Source organism: Homalodisca vitripennis, chromosome 1, assembly GCF_021130785.1.
Source record: "Homalodisca vitripennis isolate AUS2020 chromosome 1, UT_GWSS_2.1, whole genome shotgun sequence".
NCBI classification, from domain to species: domain Eukaryota; kingdom Metazoa; phylum Arthropoda; class Insecta; order Hemiptera; family Cicadellidae; genus Homalodisca; species Homalodisca vitripennis.
In genome coordinates, this window is record NC_060207.1 from 153673224 (window position 1) to 153695845 (window position 22622).

The window sequence follows — 22622 nt, forward strand, 5'->3', positions numbered from 1 at the left end:
CACTCGTGAATGTAATCTCACCCCACAATGGGTTACTTTCAAGACTATTAATGAAAAGCACTATAGTTGTTTATTTATATTTATTTTCTATTTTGAAATCTTTAATATTGTACATTTACGAAAATATATAGTGAAATGGAAATATTAACTATTATAACCTCAGAAAGGACATTTCATTATTCTATCATGCTCATGCATCTTTGAATATTTTAAATTATACTCCAACAAAATGTACTCTGTAATAATATTATTATTTAAATGATTCATAAAATAAAACTGTAGAAAAGTAATAGTATTAAGAAATTTTTAAACTAAGGCTTGGTAGTAGGGATTAAAACAGTCAATATTGTCTAGTATTACTGAATTTTATCCTATTTATGATATAGCAAAACAACAGTGAGTAGATATAGCTGTGGATTGTCATTTACAGATCTTAACTTTTTGGGGTCTACTTGTTTCCCACCGGGTTGACTCACTAGGTTCAATTAATTTCTAGTGAATATGCCTATATTTCAATATTTCTTATGTACGTGTCACTGTAAACTGATAAATTGTAATAAACTCTATTTTTTCAAGGAAGAACCTCGTACCGTACCGTTTTTGTAATAAGTTAGGAATCCAATATAAAATTGGTATTCATGTTGTTTTTTTTTTTTTTTTTTTTAAATAAAGTAAAAATATATTTTTGTTCAGGTTTTTTAACTACATTTTTTCAGACAAAACTGTAAGGAAGTACCCATTATAATTAAGTCATGTTCTAAATACCTGCCTAATTAAATTCATGTCATTTGGAAATAAAAATGTATTTTGTACTAACTACATTGGTAAACTGAGAAGTGGATTAGTTGGTGTGCTCTTTTGAACAAAGTAAGTTACTTGAAACATACTTGGGGCTACATAAATTACTTGGATTCTTTTTCATTTTAAAACTGAATATTATATCAGCACAATAGGAAAAAGAAAACTAAAAATAAAGTAAGTCATTACTACAACAACAGCTTATAAAATTAAAAAAGGACAAAAAGAAAATTTACTGTCTACATATATGTACAAAATATCACCCCACAGTTATGCTTAGGTTAGGCTTACTCTTTGTAGTTTTTTACAGTATAATACATTTCAAAACACACGAGTTGGGATCTCGTCCAGGTTTTTGCGTGGGCCTAGGTCTAACGTTACCTGGTGCTGAAGGTTGTTGTTCTGCCTTGTTGTCATCTAAATCACTATCGCATACTAAACTTTCGTCCTCAGACCCAGAAAATCAAGATTAATATGGTCACTACCAAAATCAAACAGTGCATCCTCAATGTCTTCATCGTGCAAAACATTTGTATCACCACTGCCTCGACTCGTTGACGCCAATTCAATTGAAAATGAAAGCTCACTTTACATGTTTATAACTAAATAATCATATAAAATTTGTATCTATTCGTAAACAAACGAATTCAAAACAAATGTTTAAACAAACAGCAGCAGACGCAACAAGTCGTTGGTCGGTTGAAAATAAACACTATGAAGTTTTCAACTACGCATCGTAATAATACCAAAAGTGAAACCGTAGAGGAAGGTAATTTGAAACAGGTTATTTAAAACCCTTCAACAAGATCTACAGAGACATTACATTGATCAAATATGAGTCCGACTGATTTTTTGTTAGATGTTCACGTTCCAACATATGTTGGACTGAGTCCGGCCTTGGACAGAAACAGCCGAGATAGGGAAGTCGGACTGAGTTCGCCCATGGACTCCAAAAGGTTAACATTATAACTGTAATACCTCTATGTCTATTATAGCAACCCATTTGAAGTCATTCTGTACACATTCTCAAGCCTGTACAATCTGCCTGTTCATCCTTGTAACTCCACCATACTACAATCAATTACCATACTCCTTGAAATTATTCTATACACAGTCTCAAGCCAGACAATACATATACAATGTGCTTATTCGCCCTTGTAAGCTCCACTATATAACGCTTAACCACCAGACTCCTGGAAGTAATTCTTTTCACGTCTCAGGCCAGACAAAAATGTACAATCTGGTATTCACCCCTATATGCTCCACCACACTATGGTCAACTACCAGAATTCTTGCAGTCATTCTAAACACAATCTCAAGTGAGAAAATCATATACAATCTGACTATTCACCGTTATATGCCCCACCACACTATGGTCAACTACCAGAATTCTTGCAGTCATTCTAAACAATCTCAAGTGAGAAAAACATATACAATCTGCCTATTCACCGTTATATGCCCCACCACACTATGGTCAACTACCAGAATTCTTGCAGTCATTCTAAACACAATCTCAAGTGAGAAAAAACATATACAATCTGCCTATTCACCCTTGTACGCTCCACCACACTATGGTCAACTACAAGAATCCTTGTAGTCATTCAAAACACAATCTCAAGTGAGAAAAAACATATACAATCTGCCTATTCACCCTTGTACGCTCCACCATACGATAATTAACTACCAGACTCATTGTAGAATGAAAGTGATCTACAATAAATTCAGACATACAGAATTGATTTTTTGGTTGAAGAAGAGATTCTCTATAAAACATTTATAACATTAATCATGTGTTAGTGCTTTGCTGAACAAAAGTTTGTTCACCCTTAAGGTATACTTCATAGATAGTTATTATATAATAATTTTATCATCAGAGTTAAATACACACTTATGTAATATTTTGTTTCAGCTTGTATACGAGTTATTCCTCAGATTCCTGGAATCTGCAGACTTTCAACCTACGATTGGAAAGAAAGTAATAGACCAAAAATTTGTGTTACAAGTAAGTTTTGCCAAAACTTAGATCAATCTTTTTCTCTAAGTATTTATAAAATAAAGATTGAGGACTAATATTTATTTGTAGGAGAATGAGTTAAGACTCATAAACAAAAAGAATAAACTTTAATTGGCTATTGTTAATACATTTTAAATTAATAACCAACCAAACCTAACATTTTATTTAAGTAACTCAAAAAGAATAGAAAATTTGTTGCCAAGATTAAAATTTTTATTTACAGTGCCTTTTTTAACTTTCAACAAGCTTGATTGTTCTTTGAATATCTGGATACAGCATAACAAAATATATCAGGTAAGCAAAATGAACATTGTTTTTTCTGTACGCATTATAGGTTTTATTGACATTATAAAGCAGCTAGAAGTAAACTTTCTGGGGATGCATTGTTATAATGTTTAAATTAATTAATACATCACAGAACAATGTTCAACAAAAGCAAAAAAGAATATGTAGTTAAATTATGTTGTAAAATGTAAAACAACACTGTTATTAAAATAATACTGTGCCAAAATATTAACACTATATAAATTTTATGAAACTACATTATTTTGCAAAAAAACCTTAGTATTTAAAGACTAAGCCACTCATTCCATGAATGTAACATTTTATTTATTAAAGTTTTTTTTCAATCTGCATTTTAATATGGAGGTCAAAGTAACATGAAGAAGATAAGAAAGTCTAAGATAAGTCTAGAAAATTGATGTATAGGAATATTTTATTTTTATAGTTTTAATTTATAGAGTTGTAATTGTACATATCATATTCCTTTATTGTTTTACAGTTAATTTCCTTATGATGGTTCTGTAATGTTGCGGTGTTATCAGGTATCCATGCATTAACATTTCATTGTAGATTATAATGACAAACAGTACATGTCACACTAATAAGTAACATCACTTATAAATTTGAAATTGGTTGTCAATATTTCTAATTTGTAATCGTCTTTATTTATTTATATATCATTTCATCATGTACTGTATATTTTAAACCATAACTAAACGCCAGTACATGGACACCAGATGATGTCACAGTGTTGATAAACATGTTGCAATGTCACAACATCAAGAAACTATCAAATGGTTATAAATGATAACTTATTATCTTGTGGTCACCATGAGAAAAAAAGCAATAAAAGAAAATGTCTACCTATGGACATTTTTAAATTTAAAAATGTCAGTTTTTAAAGTATTAACCAATTCCACTTTATTCATTATACGGCTATCAGCACGGCCTGTTAGTTTATAATTATAGATGAAATTACACTAATCAGTTCTTATTTTAAAATCTATTGTAAACTTTTAATTAATGAATTCCTCATACGATTATATGTGGGAATCTAAGTGTTGATGAGTAGTAGTGAGCAGTATAATATATTAGGGAATATGAATAACAGAGGTCTGAGAGTGAAGTAGCTTGAGCAAATTCTATCATAAATATACAGGGTGTATCAGACAATCTGAACTGTATCGGCCAAACAAATGGAATTCTGTGTTTCAACTCTTTACATTTTCATCTCCAAAGAATTCAGGAAAATTATTTTCAAGTCTGTTACATGCCCCAAAATTACACTTTATATGGGGTCAGTATGGGAAAATTTTGGAGTTTTGAATAAATATATATTTCATTGTGCTTTTGTAGTTATAGGCTAGCAATGACAAAAACTATTTTAAAACATTAACAACACACATTCTAGTTTGAGAAAATCGTCAGCTACAGCAAATAATGGCAGCTATGAATTATAGATAGAGGTGGGTTATTTGCCATAGTTTCATAAATTAAATGTTATAAAACCAAAATGTGTATGCAATATGATCTTAAAATACAAAAATAGTATGTTTCAGCATTATATTTCAATCACTGTTAGCATCCTTTAACCAAGCACACAAGAAAGAGTGTTGCGTTTTCTACATAGATGGAAATTTGTTTTGTGTTATTATTTACTAATGTTGTATCATGTGTTTCAGCTCTTAGATTTGTTTGATAGTGAAGATCCAAGGGAAAGGGACTTCCTTAAGACTGTTTTACATCGGATATATGGCAAGTTCCTTGGCCTTCGAGCTTTCATCAGAAAACAAATCAACAATATATTTTTAAGGTAACTTAAAGAAGATTATATTTAGAATAAATTGAAGTCCTGTTTGCTTATCAACTCCTGTAAATCAATATCTTTTCTCATTCCTCAATATTCTTGACACTTGTGAATTGTAATGTACAAAATAAACTAAAATAAGATCATACAGATTTTTTAATACACTTGTCATTAGATTGATTATGATGGAGTTTTACACATCTTATGCACTGCTTTAAGGATTAATACTCTATTTGGCTTGACTCAATGCTTGATAATTTGGAGGAAAGTAATTGATAAAATAGGATTTTTTTCTTATTATAACAGGGTTAACATTATTGTAGAATAATTTTGGCTTTGATTAGAAGAGCTTGAAAATTAAGAAAAGTATTCAATTCTTATTGTCTTCTGTTTCAGGTTTGTTTATGAGACAGAACACTTCAATGGTGTTGGAGAGTTGTTGGAAATTTTAGGAAGGTGAGTAATTGTTTTATTGAGGAATACAATTTTAGGTTCTTTATTATATAGTGTGATAGATAGTAATATGTTCTTCATTATTATAGCTATAGAGATTTCTAAATTTAACCTTTTAAATTAGATACAGGAAAACTGAAATGCTTAGAAGTTGGAAGACACGAAATTGTAAGGAGATTCAGGGGTTATGAGAGTTCACAGATTTGTGTGAAATATAGTGTTATAGGCATGGTATAAAAATATTACCTGAACCGGTTGGCATGTATTTCAAGATTTAAATTAACAAAAATTATATATTTTCTATTCAACTCAGATACCTTTTGGTACTTTAATAAAGAATTGAAAACAGTGAAACATTACTGTTGTATTACCCAATCATTGAAAACCTAAGAGTAAACAGTTAAAATAGCAAATGATTTTTAAAGGCAGTAATAGTTTGAATTTGGCTGTAAACCATAATACAGGCACTGTTTGTAAACACCTAATAACAGTTGTTTATATACAAAGGACTGCCTATGTGGCCTATAAATTGTAAATTATCTAATTTATTCAATCCTCTGTCACATTTAGGTTTTTATTGCATAGTGTTCAAACATGTAAACAGCAGTTTTTAAAATGTGATGACCTCTTAAAAAAATACTTTTAACAAATTGTGGTTGAAAGAGAGTGTGCCATGTTGATAAACCCATTCTTTTTAGTCACATAGACCGGTCAGTATAGACAGACATTCAGAAAAGAAAATCTCTTTGAATATAAAGTATAAACCATTGGTATTAATAGATAATCGTATTTTTAATAATTCATTACCAATGAGACACTCAAATTTAGTGATAAATTAATAGAGGCAGCTGACTAGCATTCCCTCAAATTGAATAATTAATACATAAAAATCACCAACTATGTATCCTACTTTTTCAATAATATTTTATCAGCCTATGGCCTTTCTCACAATGAACACCAAATACAAACTGGTCTGCTATGGTCTTTTTAGATCATGAATCTTGGAACTCAAAGTGTTAAAATCGATTACACTATTTGTACTTTTAGACATTTCATGCTGATGACAAGATGTTTGTCGTTTTACTGTAAAAACAGTGTCATCTAATACATCATAATTACAGTCGTATACATATTTGTTATGATATTTTAAGTAAGAGGTAGAGGTGCTGGCTTCATGGTCTAAAGCATCGAACTTTGGATCTAAATTCGAGATAGGGCAGGTTCAAATTTTGTCTGTGACTCGTGCACTTTATGTCAAAACTATCAAACTTACACTCCACCGACTCTCCTTTTAATTCTGTTTTATAAGATACTTACACAGGCCAGCGACCCATAAGGATGAACAGAATAAGGCTAAACAGGGGATCAACCTCTCATTATCAAAAACAACATTCTCAACATTCAAATGCAAACTTCATTTTAAAAGTGAAATTACTGCCACTATTTCAATGATTTCCTTTTGTTGTCTTTTCTTTCTTGTTTCATATCCACAAAACTTGCTGCATTAACCCAGTAACTTACAGATGTTTTATATGTACTAGTTGTATGAATACATTGTTGAGTATGTGGTTTTTTGCAGTATTATAAATGGATTTGCGCTGCCCCTGAAGTCAGAACACAAGCAGTTCCTGGTAAAAGTGCTGATCCCGCTACACAAGGTCAAGTGTCTGTCTCTGTACCACGCCCAGCTGGCCTACTGCGTGGTGCAGTTTCTCGAGAAAGATGCCAGTCTTACCGAGCCAGTCGTCAAGGGGCTGCTCAAGTACTGGCCCAAGACGTGTAGTCAAAAAGAGGTATTTTATCTAGCAATGTAAATCTTAGCTTTTGTTGACTTATTGAAGGAGGAGTGATGTTGTTGAGTAGGACAATTTGGAAATGTACAATGATGATGAAACTTTGGATTGATTGAAACAAAGTAATTCAATTCAATTCAATTTGTTTATTGCCGTTAAATAACATTTATGTTACAATAGGCTTTGTCACAAGTCAATTAAATGGTAGCACAATGATATAAATAAAATAGTAGACATTTGACTTCAGTGTAAATTTGATGTAAGATAATTTGTTGTTTATCAATGTGTTTTAATCTAAATATAACAATGAACAAATATAACAATTAATAAAATTAACAATCAATAAATACAACAAATAATAACAAATTACAAAATATGAGAATAAATTATGATATATAAATATTACACCTAAAATATTATGTCATCTAATGAAATATTGTAGAATTCGTCTAAACTATAAAAAGCTTTTTTTACAAACCATTTCTTAAGAACTAATTCAAATTAAAACTATTTACAGACAAAGACTTTACATTTAGAGGTAGTTTTTAAAAAGCTTTATGCAAATATGTATGTAATTAATTTTGGTCTTACTTAGACGTACAAATTTTGCATCAATAAGGTTTTTATTTCTGGTGTTATATACATGTTTACTGCTTCTTAAATTAAATTCTACATAATGGTCTTTAACATACATAATTGATTGAAACATGAACACACAGGGTAACGTTAGAATACTCAGATCAATAAAATGCGGTCCACATGATTCAGTGTCCCCAATATTCACTATACATCTAATCGCCTTTTTTTGCCATATAAAAACCTGTTGAGCCCCAGATACTTGGCCACATTAAATTATGCTATTTTAGTGACCTCCAGAATAGGTTGATCTAACTTCTTTAAGTTCATTTTTCTGGTAAATACTTGTTTTAGACGTTGATTTTAAAGGAGTTGGCACACAGATCCTGCCCAGCATGTCTGGCTCTATGGTTTTTATTGGATGGATTGCTTTGAAAGCAAATTTTGATGATGTTCAGATGTTCACTCTAAACAAGTGTCAATTCTAGTTAATGAGCTTTCTGTTTTGTTTTTATTAAGTATTTTATTACAAAAATGAACGACGAGACACTGAATTGAAACTATAAAGAAGTAACCTCTCCTCCACGATGTGCGATATAAAAACCAATGTTATCAGCATATGACAAAGAGTACTTGGCAGGCAATAGCAACGTCATTGTACATTATAAATAATAAATTTGACACCTTTTTCCCTTTGTCAAAGATTGATAATCCCTTTAGCATGGGGACTTTCCTCAGTGAAAGAGAATAATTGGGTTTCTCCTTATACACTTCTTTTGTGTTCTTTGGATTTGGAGTAGGTGTTTGACCAGAGCATTATAACACACTTCTATTCCCTCAGTGAGACGTCTCTTGTAGGATATATTGCTCTTTGAGTGAAATTTCGCATTCTCGAAGTTTCTTCAGCTTCTTCTGGGAAAAGCGGCAAGGCTTCTGTTTCCCCTCCTCCTTCCAGTGGACTTTGGACCTTCTTTAATCTTAGTTGGATTTTTCCATATTTGTAGATAATCCCTTGATCCTCTTTCTCAGGTTTGTTTGAAAAAACGTTTTCTGCAAAAGTAAACAGAGCAGACCAACCCTCTTTACTCCCATGGAGGATTTTATTCTTGACTATCAATAATCCCTTGTCCATTGCTTTTATATACCTCAAAGGTTTTTCATTGCATTTCTCTACACTGTTCGGAAAGTAGGAAGTCACAATTTTTTTAAGAAGAATTTCTCCCTCAGGCACAATCCTCAAACTTGTACCGTCACATGGCTTGAAAAACTCCTATCCCCTCTAACCAGTCAGCTGTGTGTTGTTGATTTTCACAGGTGATAATGACATTTTGATAATTGTCTCCTTTAGATACCATGAATGCTTGGAGACTGATTAATGCCTCTTCACCTTCCATGATCTCTACCAGTGTTGTGAATTGTTTCTATGTGTTCAAAATTGAAGAGATTTTCTAGGAAACCCCTTAGCTAGTATACACAACAAGAAATGTTTTTTTGTCTTGTCACGTTGAATTGGACGTGTCACCTGAGTATTAAAGGATTAATACATTAATGATAGAACTATTTTATCAACAAATTTTTGATAAAGAAAGTTCCCGCCAGTTTTTAAGTTAAGAATTAGAAAGTGTGTGAGTATTAATTTTTATTTCTTTATGGAAAATGGTGAATGTACCTCTATAATTGTTTAGAAAAGTTTGTGTCTTAACATCACTGGGTAAGTTTACTGAGTAGGAGGAATATTGCAGCACCATATAAGTGCTTGTGATAGAGAGTGTCCAGTTATTGTCTAAGGCCTAAACAACATTATGGGGATGCTATGCCAGGTAATGCTCACAGTTTGCGGAAATATCTATTAAATAATAATTAAAAACTATGAGAAGGAATTAACCACCACTATACTCTTCTCAAACAGTGACAATACTAATTATATCTGAATAACTACTGATATCGCAGTATTTGTTAAACAAGATCAACAGGATATTCCATATTGATGATTTAATAATTTTCCGTGTATATAATTTTAAGAGTGTATATTGTCTTGCATATTGACACTTTCTTTGTCTGTTACAGGTCATGTTCCTGGGCGAAATTGAGGAAATCTTAGATGTTATTGAACCATCTCAGTTCATTAAAATTCAAGAACCTCTTTTTCGGCAAATAGCAAGATGTGTGTCTAGTCCTCATTTTCAGGTAAAGTTTTACAAAAATCAAACGTTTGCAATATATATAATTGCTGCTCATCTACACATTTAATATAATGTTTTAATCATAGATATAATTCAATACATCAGATATGTATGGTTACTAAATCCATATTCTTCTCTATCCCATTTTTGGAAAATAGATAGAATAACACAAAATACTCAAAATCAAACTTTTAAGTAAAGAGGCTTTGAGGAACCAGGTTTAGTGCTCGTAAGTTTCCATGTGCAGCTTAATGAACTACGATGAAAATTTATCTTTATCTTATGGCAGGGTGACTCACAAAGTCGAATATTAAATATGTTATATTTAAAAAATCATTATATAATATTTACTGAACACAATATATTATTTAAACCAAAATGACAATGATATTTTTTGTCTAGTGGGCAAACATTTTTTTCCATAACCTTTTTAACCCATGATTGTTTCTAAGGATTTACCAATAATTTCAAGGAGAAAATGATTTGTAGGGTAGAGAAAAATTAAGGGTAATTTTCCTATTTGTAAGATAAGTTTGATAAATTTTACTGTGCAGAAATAAGTGTACTTTAAGGTAAAATAATCAAGAAAGTAATTTTACAAAAATATAAATAAAAAATGCACATTTGTCCTTAAAAATTCATGCATTTTGTTGAATATATTACTTACTAAATACAAAACATTTTAAGAACTTATCTGATATATAGAAGATAACAGCCAGCTTAATGTACCGCTGTGTATTGTAGTTTTTTGACATACTTTAATAAACACACACGCGCAAACACACACACACACACAGACATACATACACTACAGTTTACATACCTTTTTGGACTTTTAAAAATGTATTCTTTAAAATAATACTAATGTGGTACTTGTTATATTTTTAAAAAGATGAAAAAAGTAGTGAAGTAATATATTATTTACAATACTTTATAAATAACATGTTAAAATGTTATGAATTGAGATTTATTTTTGCTATTCTATTTGACTAATAAAAAGAAAAAATGACTCAATGAAAAGTAGAAAAATCATGTAAACTCAACAATTGAGGAACAGTTAACATTAACCCTGGAAGCACCTGGCACGTAACTCCCTAAGTGCGATCTACGCCGAAATTGTTGATTCATATTTTACCGCTAAAAGTATTATTACCAATTGAAGTCCTTTAAATTATACATCAATAAAAACTTTATGGGTTGATTTTAATGTTTAATGGCCTTTTCTACTTTTCTTTGATCCTGTTTCTAGTTTAAAATCTGTGTGGTTTTCTAGATTTGATTTTGTTGTGAAACCTCAGTGTAGCAGATATTTTTGTTTGTAAACAAATCATTTGTTCTTTCTTTAGAAGTTTTTTATTCAAATTGAGCAAAGTATTATTATACACTGTTGATTATATAATGCCTCTGAATGGGTGATCCTTGTAAATCAAGTGATATTAATGACATTAAAAATAAATCTGATATGACTGACTTTGTTGTGTCTGAAGTAGAAATGTTGTATCTTTTTTTATTGTTTTTAATTTTGAAATAAAAAACTGAGTTAAACACTGTTCTACATCAGGTAACTTTACAAAAAGTACAAAAACATATTAATTTGCGTGAGTCAATTTTATTGTGGTTATTTTGTTGTGTTGCCTAGTAACTGAAAATGGATAAAAATTTGCCACTTTGTTCTTTTGATTGTAAACAACAATTATTTTTGAATCCAATAACACTATATATTTTTGTGGTCACAACTAAATTTTTTACAATTTGGATTTCAGACTGTTGAACCATTTTATATTTTATTATAGTGCAAATAATTTTATGTAATATATTTGTTTCACATGTCAAAAATTAAATCAATGTGTTAAACAGACTCTGTAAAACCTACAAAAATCAGTGCACACTTAATATCTGATTGCTTCCAGGTTTAAATCACATTGAAGCTGATAAACCATATAGTACATCGTAAGCCAGTTAAATTAAGATAGGAATGGGGGACAGATTTTGTAAATTACATTACAAGCAGTTATACATTTTCGGAATTCAAAGTTTATGTCTCTTACAGGTGGCAGAGCGGGCTCTGTACTTCTGGAACAACGAGTACATCATGAGTCTGATGGAGGAGAATAATCAGGTGATCATGCCTATAATGTTCCCTGCACTCTACCGGATCAGCAAGGAACACTGGAACCAGACCATTGTTGCGCTCGTCTACAACGTTCTCAAAACCTTCATGGAAATGAATAGCAAGCTCTTCGATGACCTCACCGCTAGCTACAAGGCTGAACGCCAGAAGTGAGTGTCTTAACAGTTTTGGTTGCAGGTGTATAACCACCTGATTTATCTTTAACATGACTGTGATTTAAAAATGAATACTTTCCAAATATCGTTTGTAAAGGGTTTGTCAATGAAATGCATATTGTTAAATCTATAGGAAGTTGGATCATTTTATTAGAAATTCTAATTCAACTGTTATGTTTTAGAGAGAAGAAACGAGAAAAGGAACGTGATGAACTTTGGAAAAAACTGTCAGAACTTGAAGTGTCCACAAACAAGGTGAAACAGAACAAAGATTTGTCGGTACAAAAAAAGTGATACGAAACTGTGTACATATAACTGGCTGCCACTCAGTTCGACATGTGAGGATCAAGCACAAAGCTATGACTTCTCAGTGCGCTACAAATATTTAAATACCGTATATTTATAAATATATATATATATATTGCCATAATCAGGTGGGACTGAACAGACGGAGACCGTCCGACTTTCTTTTCATTGTACCTGTGGACGAGTGCAACAAGTATTATTGTTACAATGTGTTAAACCCTTTCACTTGCTTTTAACAGGCCGGTTCGCTTTATTTTACTTCACATAATTTTAGTAATTTTGGTTGTTAGCAGATCTAGGAGGGGGGTCTGTCTTGAACGATGTTATATTTTTATATAAATGGGTGATGTTTGCGGACAAGTGTGGAAGGATTGGCTACCTGATGGAAGCGTATTGTTAACTAGTCTGTTAGCGGACAGATAAGGTTGTGGTGTTAAATTACACGTGTTTCTGTGTTAAAATTAAATCAGTTTATGCTCTGACCCAGACACTTGCATCTTATAGCTGATAAAGTAAACTGCTAGTTATTATTAAACTGCTCTTTTTTTCATAATGTTTTGTTATGAACTAGTGAATAATAAATGAGTGACAGTGTTACCTATCTCGTTATAGGGAAATGGATTTTATATACAATAATTACCAATTGTAGTTATCGCTAATTTAAAGAAAATCAATAAAAATTATTTATTTAAGCCAAATGCATACTGTGGTAAAAAATCAAAAGATATTGAAATATTTATCTCGTACCCAAGGTGCTGACCGCAAATCTAATCTTAATCCGCTGTTTTAACACTATGTTTTTATTTTATGTGCTATTGCAATATTTTGAGTTAATATCGGTCAAAGTACAATTCCAAACCTGACTTTACATTTCAGTTTAGGTTACTTTTTCTTGTTACTGTTCTTTGCAATTTATGTGATAAAGACTCACATTAAAAAAATCTTCCTATATTATTTATGTCGTTTGTATTTCCTTTTTGTGTCCATTTTGGTGAACTAATGTATGTACTTCTTTGTATATGATATTGTTTAAAGTGTAGATAGTATTACCGCTCATGTTTAAAAAGTTGTTGCTAATAAATAGTTGTATTTTATCAGTGCCAACTTTTAAATAAAAATGTTGAGAATAAAACCATTAAATCAGGAGTTAATGTAAAATTAAAAGAAGATTATATAAAGAAATTATGTTATTTTTCATTATTTTGTACATTGTCTGACCCATATTTGAGCACTACCTGCATATATGGTGTAGATTCAATCTTTTTTGGCTCATCCAATGAGTAACAGAAAATACATTCATATTTATTTGTTACGGTTGTTCCTTTATTTTTAAGCATTCCCAATACTCAATCTCCCCAATAGTGGGTGAGTGGATTTTTTTGTTGAAGTATTAGAATTTTAAATGTAATTCTTACCAGTTAAATAATTTTTTATTTAGTTTTTGACAAATCATGACTTGGAGTGTTGTTCAGTGATTACCCAAGTAAAATAGGTTAATTGTGTTCATGTTATAATGTGTTGGACTAATTTATTTGAGTTTTGAATGATATTTTTTAATTCTTATTCAGCTATGCAGATGTGTATCTTGATGGAAATTTTATTTCAGCAATAATAAAATAAGTTAAATGCTACAAAATGGATTACTTGAAGGAAAAATGTTAAAATTTGGGGAAAATGTCAAATTAAGTAAAAAAATAATCGTAAAAATCTATTAAATCCTAAGCATATAATGTGTAACCCAGAAATGGGACAATATTGATTTTTAACAAATTATTTGTAAATTATATGCTTGATTTCATTTCCAAGAAAGTTTAGGAATTGTAATAGGATTTTGGGGACTGTGGGTAGTAACTAATTGTTTAGGATAAATTTCAATAAAATGTTGCAACAAGATAAAGATATTTCAATATTATACCCAATATTAAATGGTAAAAGTATGTCTTTATTTCAGGTATCAAGCTCTGCATGTTTGTTTATTTTTTTCAGATCATTGTGTACATTGCCATGTAATTCAATAACAGAAGAGATTGAGAGGATTTCAGTGAATGGATATTGGTCTTATCAAATGGTCTAAAAATATACATTGTACATCCTTAGGCTTCTGACTTAATTTTAATTGGAAAAATCTTGTATTTTTGTCAGTTCTAAACCAAAGTTAGTATCTGTCCAAACAATGGCCTCTAGGATTAATTAATTATATATTTCCAACCACATTAAAGATATGCAAGACTAAAAGAGGACTATTCAATGTTAATGAGAAATGAGATATACTATTTTTTTAACCATTGATACACCTATGCAGTTCCAGTGTGATTAAATGCTAACAAAGCTGCTGGTCAACTTTCTAACTTGACATTAGATCTCAGATTAATGCCAAAATAAAAATTTAAAATGATTGGTCAGAAAGTCAGCTTAGTTTTTAATGCTCCAAACGGCGTCAGAAATTTCCAGCCTAATGTCAATTTTAATATATTAAATTGAATTCATAAATAAAGTGTGTAAATACCAATAAGTCATTAATCTTCTAATACCAACATATACCTATGTCAATAAATATTAAAAGCAAGGGTTATCCACCTGGCATCATCATAGTTTAAAATTCACAAGCACATATTAAAACACAACGTTGAGGCTGGCAGAAGACATTGTCCTACCCTTATGTAGCAATTGAGGTCATATAGTGTTTCTGGGAGTGGAATTTTATACAATTGGCTATATTGTCAGAGACTCCAGTTTTTATTACATTTGTAGTAATATCTGTTGAGATAATAAAGTCAATATTAGTGCAAATTGAGTCTATTGAAATTTATGAAGAGAATGGTCTGTTATTCTTGTAGGAGGTAGGTTTAATCTACCATCTGTATGTAGGTCTGATGTATTATGGTAGCACCAACCCCTTCATAGTTTCTGACGTAATATTACAGATAGTTATATTGTATGTATTTTCTGTTGACTTAGAAAAGTTTTTTTTAGATAAAAACAATGTACTTTATCCTAAATAATTCAAATTTATTAAAAGGAAGTTGACAACTGAGGCTATTCACAATGTGATTTCATTCATTTCACAAGCTCTTGATATTGGAGAATAATTGGCTCTGGGAGCCTTTTTTTTTTAAATTTCAAAATTCTTTTAATATGGTCACTCACAATTTGCTCTAACAAAAACTTGACTATTTTGAGATAAGGGGAGTTTCCCACTCTTGTATCTTCTTATATCTCAGATGAATAACTCAGGCTGTTCGAACACTCTTCAGGGATTCTACAGGTTGTAAACGAACTGTTTTATGAAATTCGAAGGAGATAAAGTACAGGGTTTCTCAAGGGTCAGTCCAGGTCCTCTATTACTGGCAACAATGCCAAAGTCTCTCTGCGGATGACACTATTTTCATAAAGGCTAAGAGACGAACCGACCTTTGAGATTTTTGCTTCTAGAGAAACCAGTAATTTAATGCTTTAGTTAAAAAAAAAAACCAACTATTGCTGAATGACGCAAAAACTCAAGTACTAGCTTTCTATATCACCCATACGTACAAACCATCGGAGCAGTCAAAATTGGTTTTGGAAGAGTTCGGGTTATTAAGTTTGTATATTGATAGCGTCTTAACTTTTGTATGAAAACATTTTGATTTGTTTCATGAAACAAACAATTCATTATAATCTTAGGCAGCCCAACATGAAATTTCCTAAGCATCGCATAAATTTCTTAGATCGTCATCTCTTTATTAGCAACAATAAGCTTTTTAATGCACTGTTCGACTTCCTCGGCCGAAAGTGGTGTAACAGCTTTTGAAAAAAGCATGAAATACTTCTTTTGTACAGTTGCCCTTAAAGTGTTCAGAATTACTTGAAGTGTACTATTACGGCTACCTGAAAAATGAAACATTTTTAGTAGATTTATATTTTTAATTAGTAATAGTTATTACTTCGTGATACATTTTTGTGGAAACTGAATCTATTGACACTATTGTACAGTCGAACACTGTAATAAGGAATTCTGAGTAAGTTTGGAATCTGTACTAAGGGTGGACAGTCGTTTGTGAACCAAATAGATGTATACAAACAAAACCTTTTACTGGATTAGGTAGTTTTAATTAGTGTTGTGCAGCTTACTGTACGAGGTCTGTCCAAAAAGTATCCGACCAGTAGGCGGCCGCGGCGTAACCGACCGGCTCGAACTGGTTATTGGAGGGGAGGGGCGAGCATACTCCTTCCCATATTAGGCATTGAATACGATCCGGTCACTTAGTGAGTCACAGCGCTCTGTTACGTACAGTACTGCCGTGTGTATGTGTGTCGCATTTCAATATAACTGAACGTGTTGCAGCGCATTTGCATTAAATTTTGCCAAAAACTTGGCCATTCAGCATCAGAGACGATTACTATGATACGGAAAGTTTATGGTGACGAGTCTATGGGCGATTCACAAATAAAAGAGTGGTTTAGGTGGTTTAAAAATGGCCTCATATCAGTGGAGAGTGATGACCGATCTGGCAGGCCTTCAACAGCTAGAAACGCTGAAAATGTTCGTGCAGCAATGAATGAAAACCGTCGATTGACTCCGAGAGCTGGAAGAAGATTTAGGAATACCAAAATCGTCAGTTTGTAACATTTTACACAAAGATTTAAAAATGAACCATGTTTTTGCAAAATTTGTTCCTCGGCTGCTGACAGAAGACCAAAAGAACTGTCGACTTGAAATCACACAGGGCAATCTGGATTTAATAAAAAGTCACCCAGGGTCATTTAAAAAAGTTATTACTAGTGATGAGTCATGGGTTTATAGCTACGACCCTGAAACAAAGGCTCAATCTTCACAGTGGAAAACTCGCAAAGAGCAACGGCCGAAAAAAGTAAAACAAAGTCGAAGCAATGTCAAGACAATGCTGACAGTTTTTTTTGACCAGGTTATTCATCACGAATATGCTCCAAGAGGCCAGACAGTGAATAGGGAGTATTATCTTGAGGTCCTAAGGCGGCTACAAGATGCAGTGCCAAGGAAACAACCTGAACTGTGGACAAGCCGTGACTGGTTCCTGCACCACGACAACGCGCCAGCTCATTCCTCAAATCTTATTCAGCGTTTTTTGGTCAAACACAACGTTAACCAACTACAACAGCCTCCCTACAGCAGTCCTGACATAGCTCCTTGTGACTTCTGGCTATTTCCGAAATTAAAAATTCCTTTGAAAGGAAAAAGATTTGACGATGTTGAAGAAATAAAACAAAATGCGACGAAGGACCTGTTAGCCATTCCGCAAAATGAATTTAAGAAGTGTTTCCGGAAGTGGGAGGAGCTTTGGAATAAGGTAATGGCTTGTGGAGGGGAGTACTTTGAAGGGGACCACATTGCCGTTGCCGCTGAGTAACGTCAGTTCATGCCAGACGTCAAGGTTGGATACTTTTAGGACACACTTTGTATATAAGTTTAACCTTTTGATTGCTAGTGGCCGATTTTTTGTCAGGTAAAGCTAGCTGAAAACTGACAGCGGCTGAAATTATTGGCCTCTTTCTGTTTGCTTATAACACAGCTATTTAACTACTTATTAAATCCTTAAAACATACCAACAAAAGCTAAAGAGTTCTATTTAATAAAATATCAGTTATTATGAAAATATTACTTCATATAATATGTCATTTAGTAGAGCAACACGATTGTTTGACTGTCAGTTTGTTGTGAACTTGCTGCTGACGACAGCTACTCAGCAACAGCACTGATTTGCCCGTTTTCAATTTTGATCTGTGGTTGAAGTCTGTTTGTTTCTAAACTATTGTATGTGAAAACTGAAGTCATGTTGTGTTATTCTCTTTCAATTTACGAATAATGTGTGAATAAAATAGAACTGTGCATGGTTTTTGCAAGGATTGACTTTTCCTTCGCTATACAGTAAAATAGGTTTTAATTTTCTAACTGTTTAGGTTACTGATCTTGTTACTGTAAAAACATCTATTCATTAGCTTACTTCCATCCAGTATGAGAATTTACTGTACGACTACTAATATATACAAATTCAAGCAAATATTGGGAATCAAATTTATAAAATTGTGGAAAGATACATGTGTTGTGGTTTTTAATCATTATTACTTTGATTTCCAATTTTTTTTAATTGTTTCTAAATTGACTCTTAATAACATACTTATTTAAAAAAAAACATTGATTTTCACTCACATCAATATTTAAAAACTGATTTTGCAGTAAAATATATTGACATTTTGTTCATTTATTACATTTTTTTAAATAATCTGAAATAATTTCAAAAGTAATATAATTCTTTATCCATAATCCAAGTAATACAATATATTTTACTATGTTTAAAAAGAATTACCCAAAATAAATTAAAAAAAATTATTTTCTTTGCTCATTATGCAAAATGCTCATTTAAACCTGGCAGTACAGGTATTCATATGCTAGTTTGGCTTGGCAGTCATCAGATACATGTCGCTTAAACTGCCTAGCAGTCTTTCCACATCAAATACATGAATAGCATGGCAGCCAAAGGTCTATTCATATTAATAATAATATATTTATTTTCTCAAACAAGCATTACAATAGTTACAACAGTACATACTTAACTTAATCTAAATGCCAGGTCTGGGCAGTAAAATGTTGCTGAAATATGTCTCAATAATTTCCATCATTTTAATTTTAAATTTTTAAAATGCAAACAATTTTTAAATGTAGAAATGTTTTGGGAACTGAACTTATTTAGTTATTATGTGGAAGGGTTAAGTCCTTGATTATTTTGGGTAACATTTGGAGTTTCATAAGTTGTTCAATAAAGTAAGAATAATAAAACCAATTCAATAGTAAGAATGTTAAAGTTGTTTAACAGATATTTTAACACTGTGTACATTTACAGTGAGATAAATTGAAAAAAAATGTATCTTTGTCAAGAAACCATTAAACCACACACCCCACCTTTACACTGTAAGATTTCCAAAAAAAACCACCCCACTAAAACACCCCTTACAGATTTTTTGGAGAACAAAATAATTTTATCAAATTCTTTGGCTACAAAATGGAGGGGGGTATAGTTAAAACAAAGTTTCTATCTTCACTTGTTATACCACTACAATCAGTGGCCCAAGTGGTCTGATTCACCTTGTATATAAAAATGAACGCTGTCTCAGTGTTTATGGACTAAACTTATATTTTCATCCAATATTAGTGCCAAAACTGTAATAAAGGAATCGCTGTACCAATTTCAAAAGGTGATCAGTCTTTTATACATTAAAGTTGGAGGAAAGAAAGGTTTTATTCTTGGAGCTCTCATTATATGGAAAGTCTCATCAGGTTACTACCAGCCAATTTATCAACAACAACAAATTATATTGACTGGATTAATGACAAATAACAACTAAACGTACAGCTGAAAACAGTTCTTATCATAGAGGCTCCTCATCATAATGTGTAGGTGAAAAACCCCTCCTCTCAGAATCTAACAGTACAAAGATAACATGAAGTTATGATTAAAGAGGAAAGGTATTATGTACTCTGACTCCATGTTAATACCTTAATCAAACAACTGAATTATTTAAAGATCTTGATGTGTTGTTTTTATCCACTTCTAACCCAGACAAATCCTATCAAACTTATTTGGGTACATGGGAACATTTTTGTGCATCATATCTTTTGATTTAAATGAAGTAATGAAGCTATATGAGCAAAACTTCAGTAAAATGGGACCAGCAGAATCAGCACATAAATTAAAACATGTAGAAGCTATTGAGAAGCACTACAGACAACTAGAGCTGAACATCAATGAAATCAAATCATTTGTTAGTGATTATATGACAATTCTTCAGACATTGAAAATCAGCATTACACTCAGCCTATAAACATGTAGGCATATGCATATTTTATATATATATATATATATATATATATATATATATATATATATATATTGCTAGTAAAATATGTTAACACTAATAATTAGTGTTAATTAAAATGGTAATATAAAAGTGGACAGACGGCTAACTGCAAATAAACTAGACTAGATATACAGTTCTAGCTTATACAAGGGTCATCTGAAAGTTTTTTTTGACATCAAAATCATATGAAGAGTTATTGTACTAGACTTTTACCAAACAATAAATGTTTTCAAAGTTATCCCTCTTATACGTTGAGCTGGAAAATAGTTGTTATCGTCTAAATTCTGTATAACCTATGTAAAACAGCTAATACCTATCAAAAGACAAAATGTTTGCTGCTCCCAGCTTGTGCAAGCATACCTTTAAAGTGATTGTGCTCGCTTATGCATTGATGGATTTCATTGAAACAAGCACCATTGGAATTGTAATTAAAATGTTCAAATAGTTGGTATCTAGTTGGTGTTTCATTTTTTAAATTTTCAGCAGATACAATTTTGTTAATATTAAAGAAAATAACACAATTATTTTTATTTTTTTTTTTTCCACTTATGTATTCAAACCTATGTGCCACATTTGGTTTCTTTAGCTTAACCAGTTTTAGAGATAACAATTTTCTATACAAAATGGCGGTTAAACAAGACATTTTTTGTTTAAAAAGATTAGTACTACCACCATTAGAAGTTTGTGAACACCCTACCCTGTTTATTGTATATATATATATATATGGTAGCACATTCACCCGGCAAGTGAGAGATCCGGGTTCGACTCCCGGCGGAGCAAGTACTTTTTGTGATTCAATGTTTATTGAAATTAAATAAGGCTATTGCCATTTATACAATTTAATGTAAATAAAAGTCGTTTGACAGGTATTTGGTCTTCCGATCATATGTTAGTTTGCTTATTTAAACGCATATGTGACAGATATGGCCAAATACAAAATAATTGAATCGGGAAAAGTAAGCGCTCTGTGGTGTAATGGTAGCACATTCACCCGGCAAGTGAGAGATCCGGGTTCGACTCCCGGCGGAGCAAGTGCTTTTTGTGATTCAATGTTTATTGAAATTAAATAAGGCTATTGCCATTTATACAATTTAATGTATATATATTTATTATTTATATGTATATATTATTTATATATACTTTTTTTATGGACTTATACAATATAACACAAGTTTTTGAACATGATAACTGCTGTAATTTTAAATATATCTACCCTAAACTTTGTACAAAGGCAGTACTTGCACATAGCCTGGATTGGTTAGTCAGTCTTAACCAGTAACAAATTTCAAGATTACTGCCTTCAGCATTTAAGCTTTAGGCTTTTTAGATTTTTAGGTTCAAAAAATTTGAAAAATTGTCCCAAATTCAACTAATGTCAGCAACTCAGCTTCGTCTATAGTAAAACACAAAATACGAAATGGAAACACAAATTACTGCACTTACCAAGAAATAAATGTTGATGGCTATAACATTAAAGATCCATCACTAATTTCTAAACATTTCAATAAATCTCTCAGAAATTAGAAAAGCAAGCAATTTTCATTTAGCTTCACTAAACCTCACTATTAATAATAATAATAAATTCGTTTATTTGTCGTAAAACATGTTACATGCATTGACAAAGTCTAATTCAGCTACAGACTAAGTAGCATTGTCTCTAAATAATATTTAATAAGTATAATACATAAATATTATATATATAACAATATAAGACATTAATTGTCTAGTTGATAATTATACTAGTTATATTATGAGTTTATCCTAAAACAATCATTAAAAGTCTATTTTGTTAATAGAAAAAAACTCATCAATATTATATAATGGGTTTTTTAATAGCCATTCATAAAGTTTATTTTTATAAATTTTAAGAGGGTATTTTTCTATCAAATGTTTCAATTTGTTATACACCTTCAAGCCAATTATAACATGACTATTCAAAGATTTGCTCAGTCGACAATATTCAATTAAAATGTTATTTTTGTTTCGTGTGTTATAATTATGTGTTTGTGTATGGTTTATTAAGTCCTTATTATTTAAAATGTAAACAGATAAGTCAAACAAATATAAATTAACTATTGTAAGTATTCCTTGGTTAATGAAAACAGGTTTACAATGATCAAGATATTCAGCTTTACCAACAATTCTAACAGCTTTCTTTTGAAGCACCAGTATTTCCTGAACTCTAGCACTATTTCCCCACAGTATTAATCCGTATCTCAAAATTGACTGAAAGTATCCAAAATATGCAGTCC

At 31.4% G+C, this 22622-nt stretch overlaps 1 protein-coding gene across 1 annotated transcript in view; it reads left to right on the forward strand.

The window, feature by feature from the left end:
• The window catches only part of LOC124374154 (serine/threonine-protein phosphatase 2A 56 kDa regulatory subunit epsilon isoform), a 97891-nt gene extending 83500 nt beyond the window's left edge, over positions 1-14391 (forward strand). Inside the window, exons 4-10 of the mRNA XM_046832419.1 lie at positions 2708-2800; positions 4777-4907; positions 5298-5357; positions 6934-7147; positions 9791-9910; positions 11957-12186; positions 12375-14391. Of these exons, the coding sequence (XP_046688375.1) occupies positions 2708-2800; positions 4777-4907; positions 5298-5357; positions 6934-7147; positions 9791-9910; positions 11957-12186; positions 12375-12486 (960 nt within the window). The 3' untranslated portion in view covers positions 12487-14391. The remainder of the gene's footprint in view (positions 1-2707; positions 2801-4776; positions 4908-5297; positions 5358-6933; positions 7148-9790; positions 9911-11956; positions 12187-12374) is intronic.
• The last annotated feature ends 8231 nt before the right edge of the window (positions 14392-22622 follow it).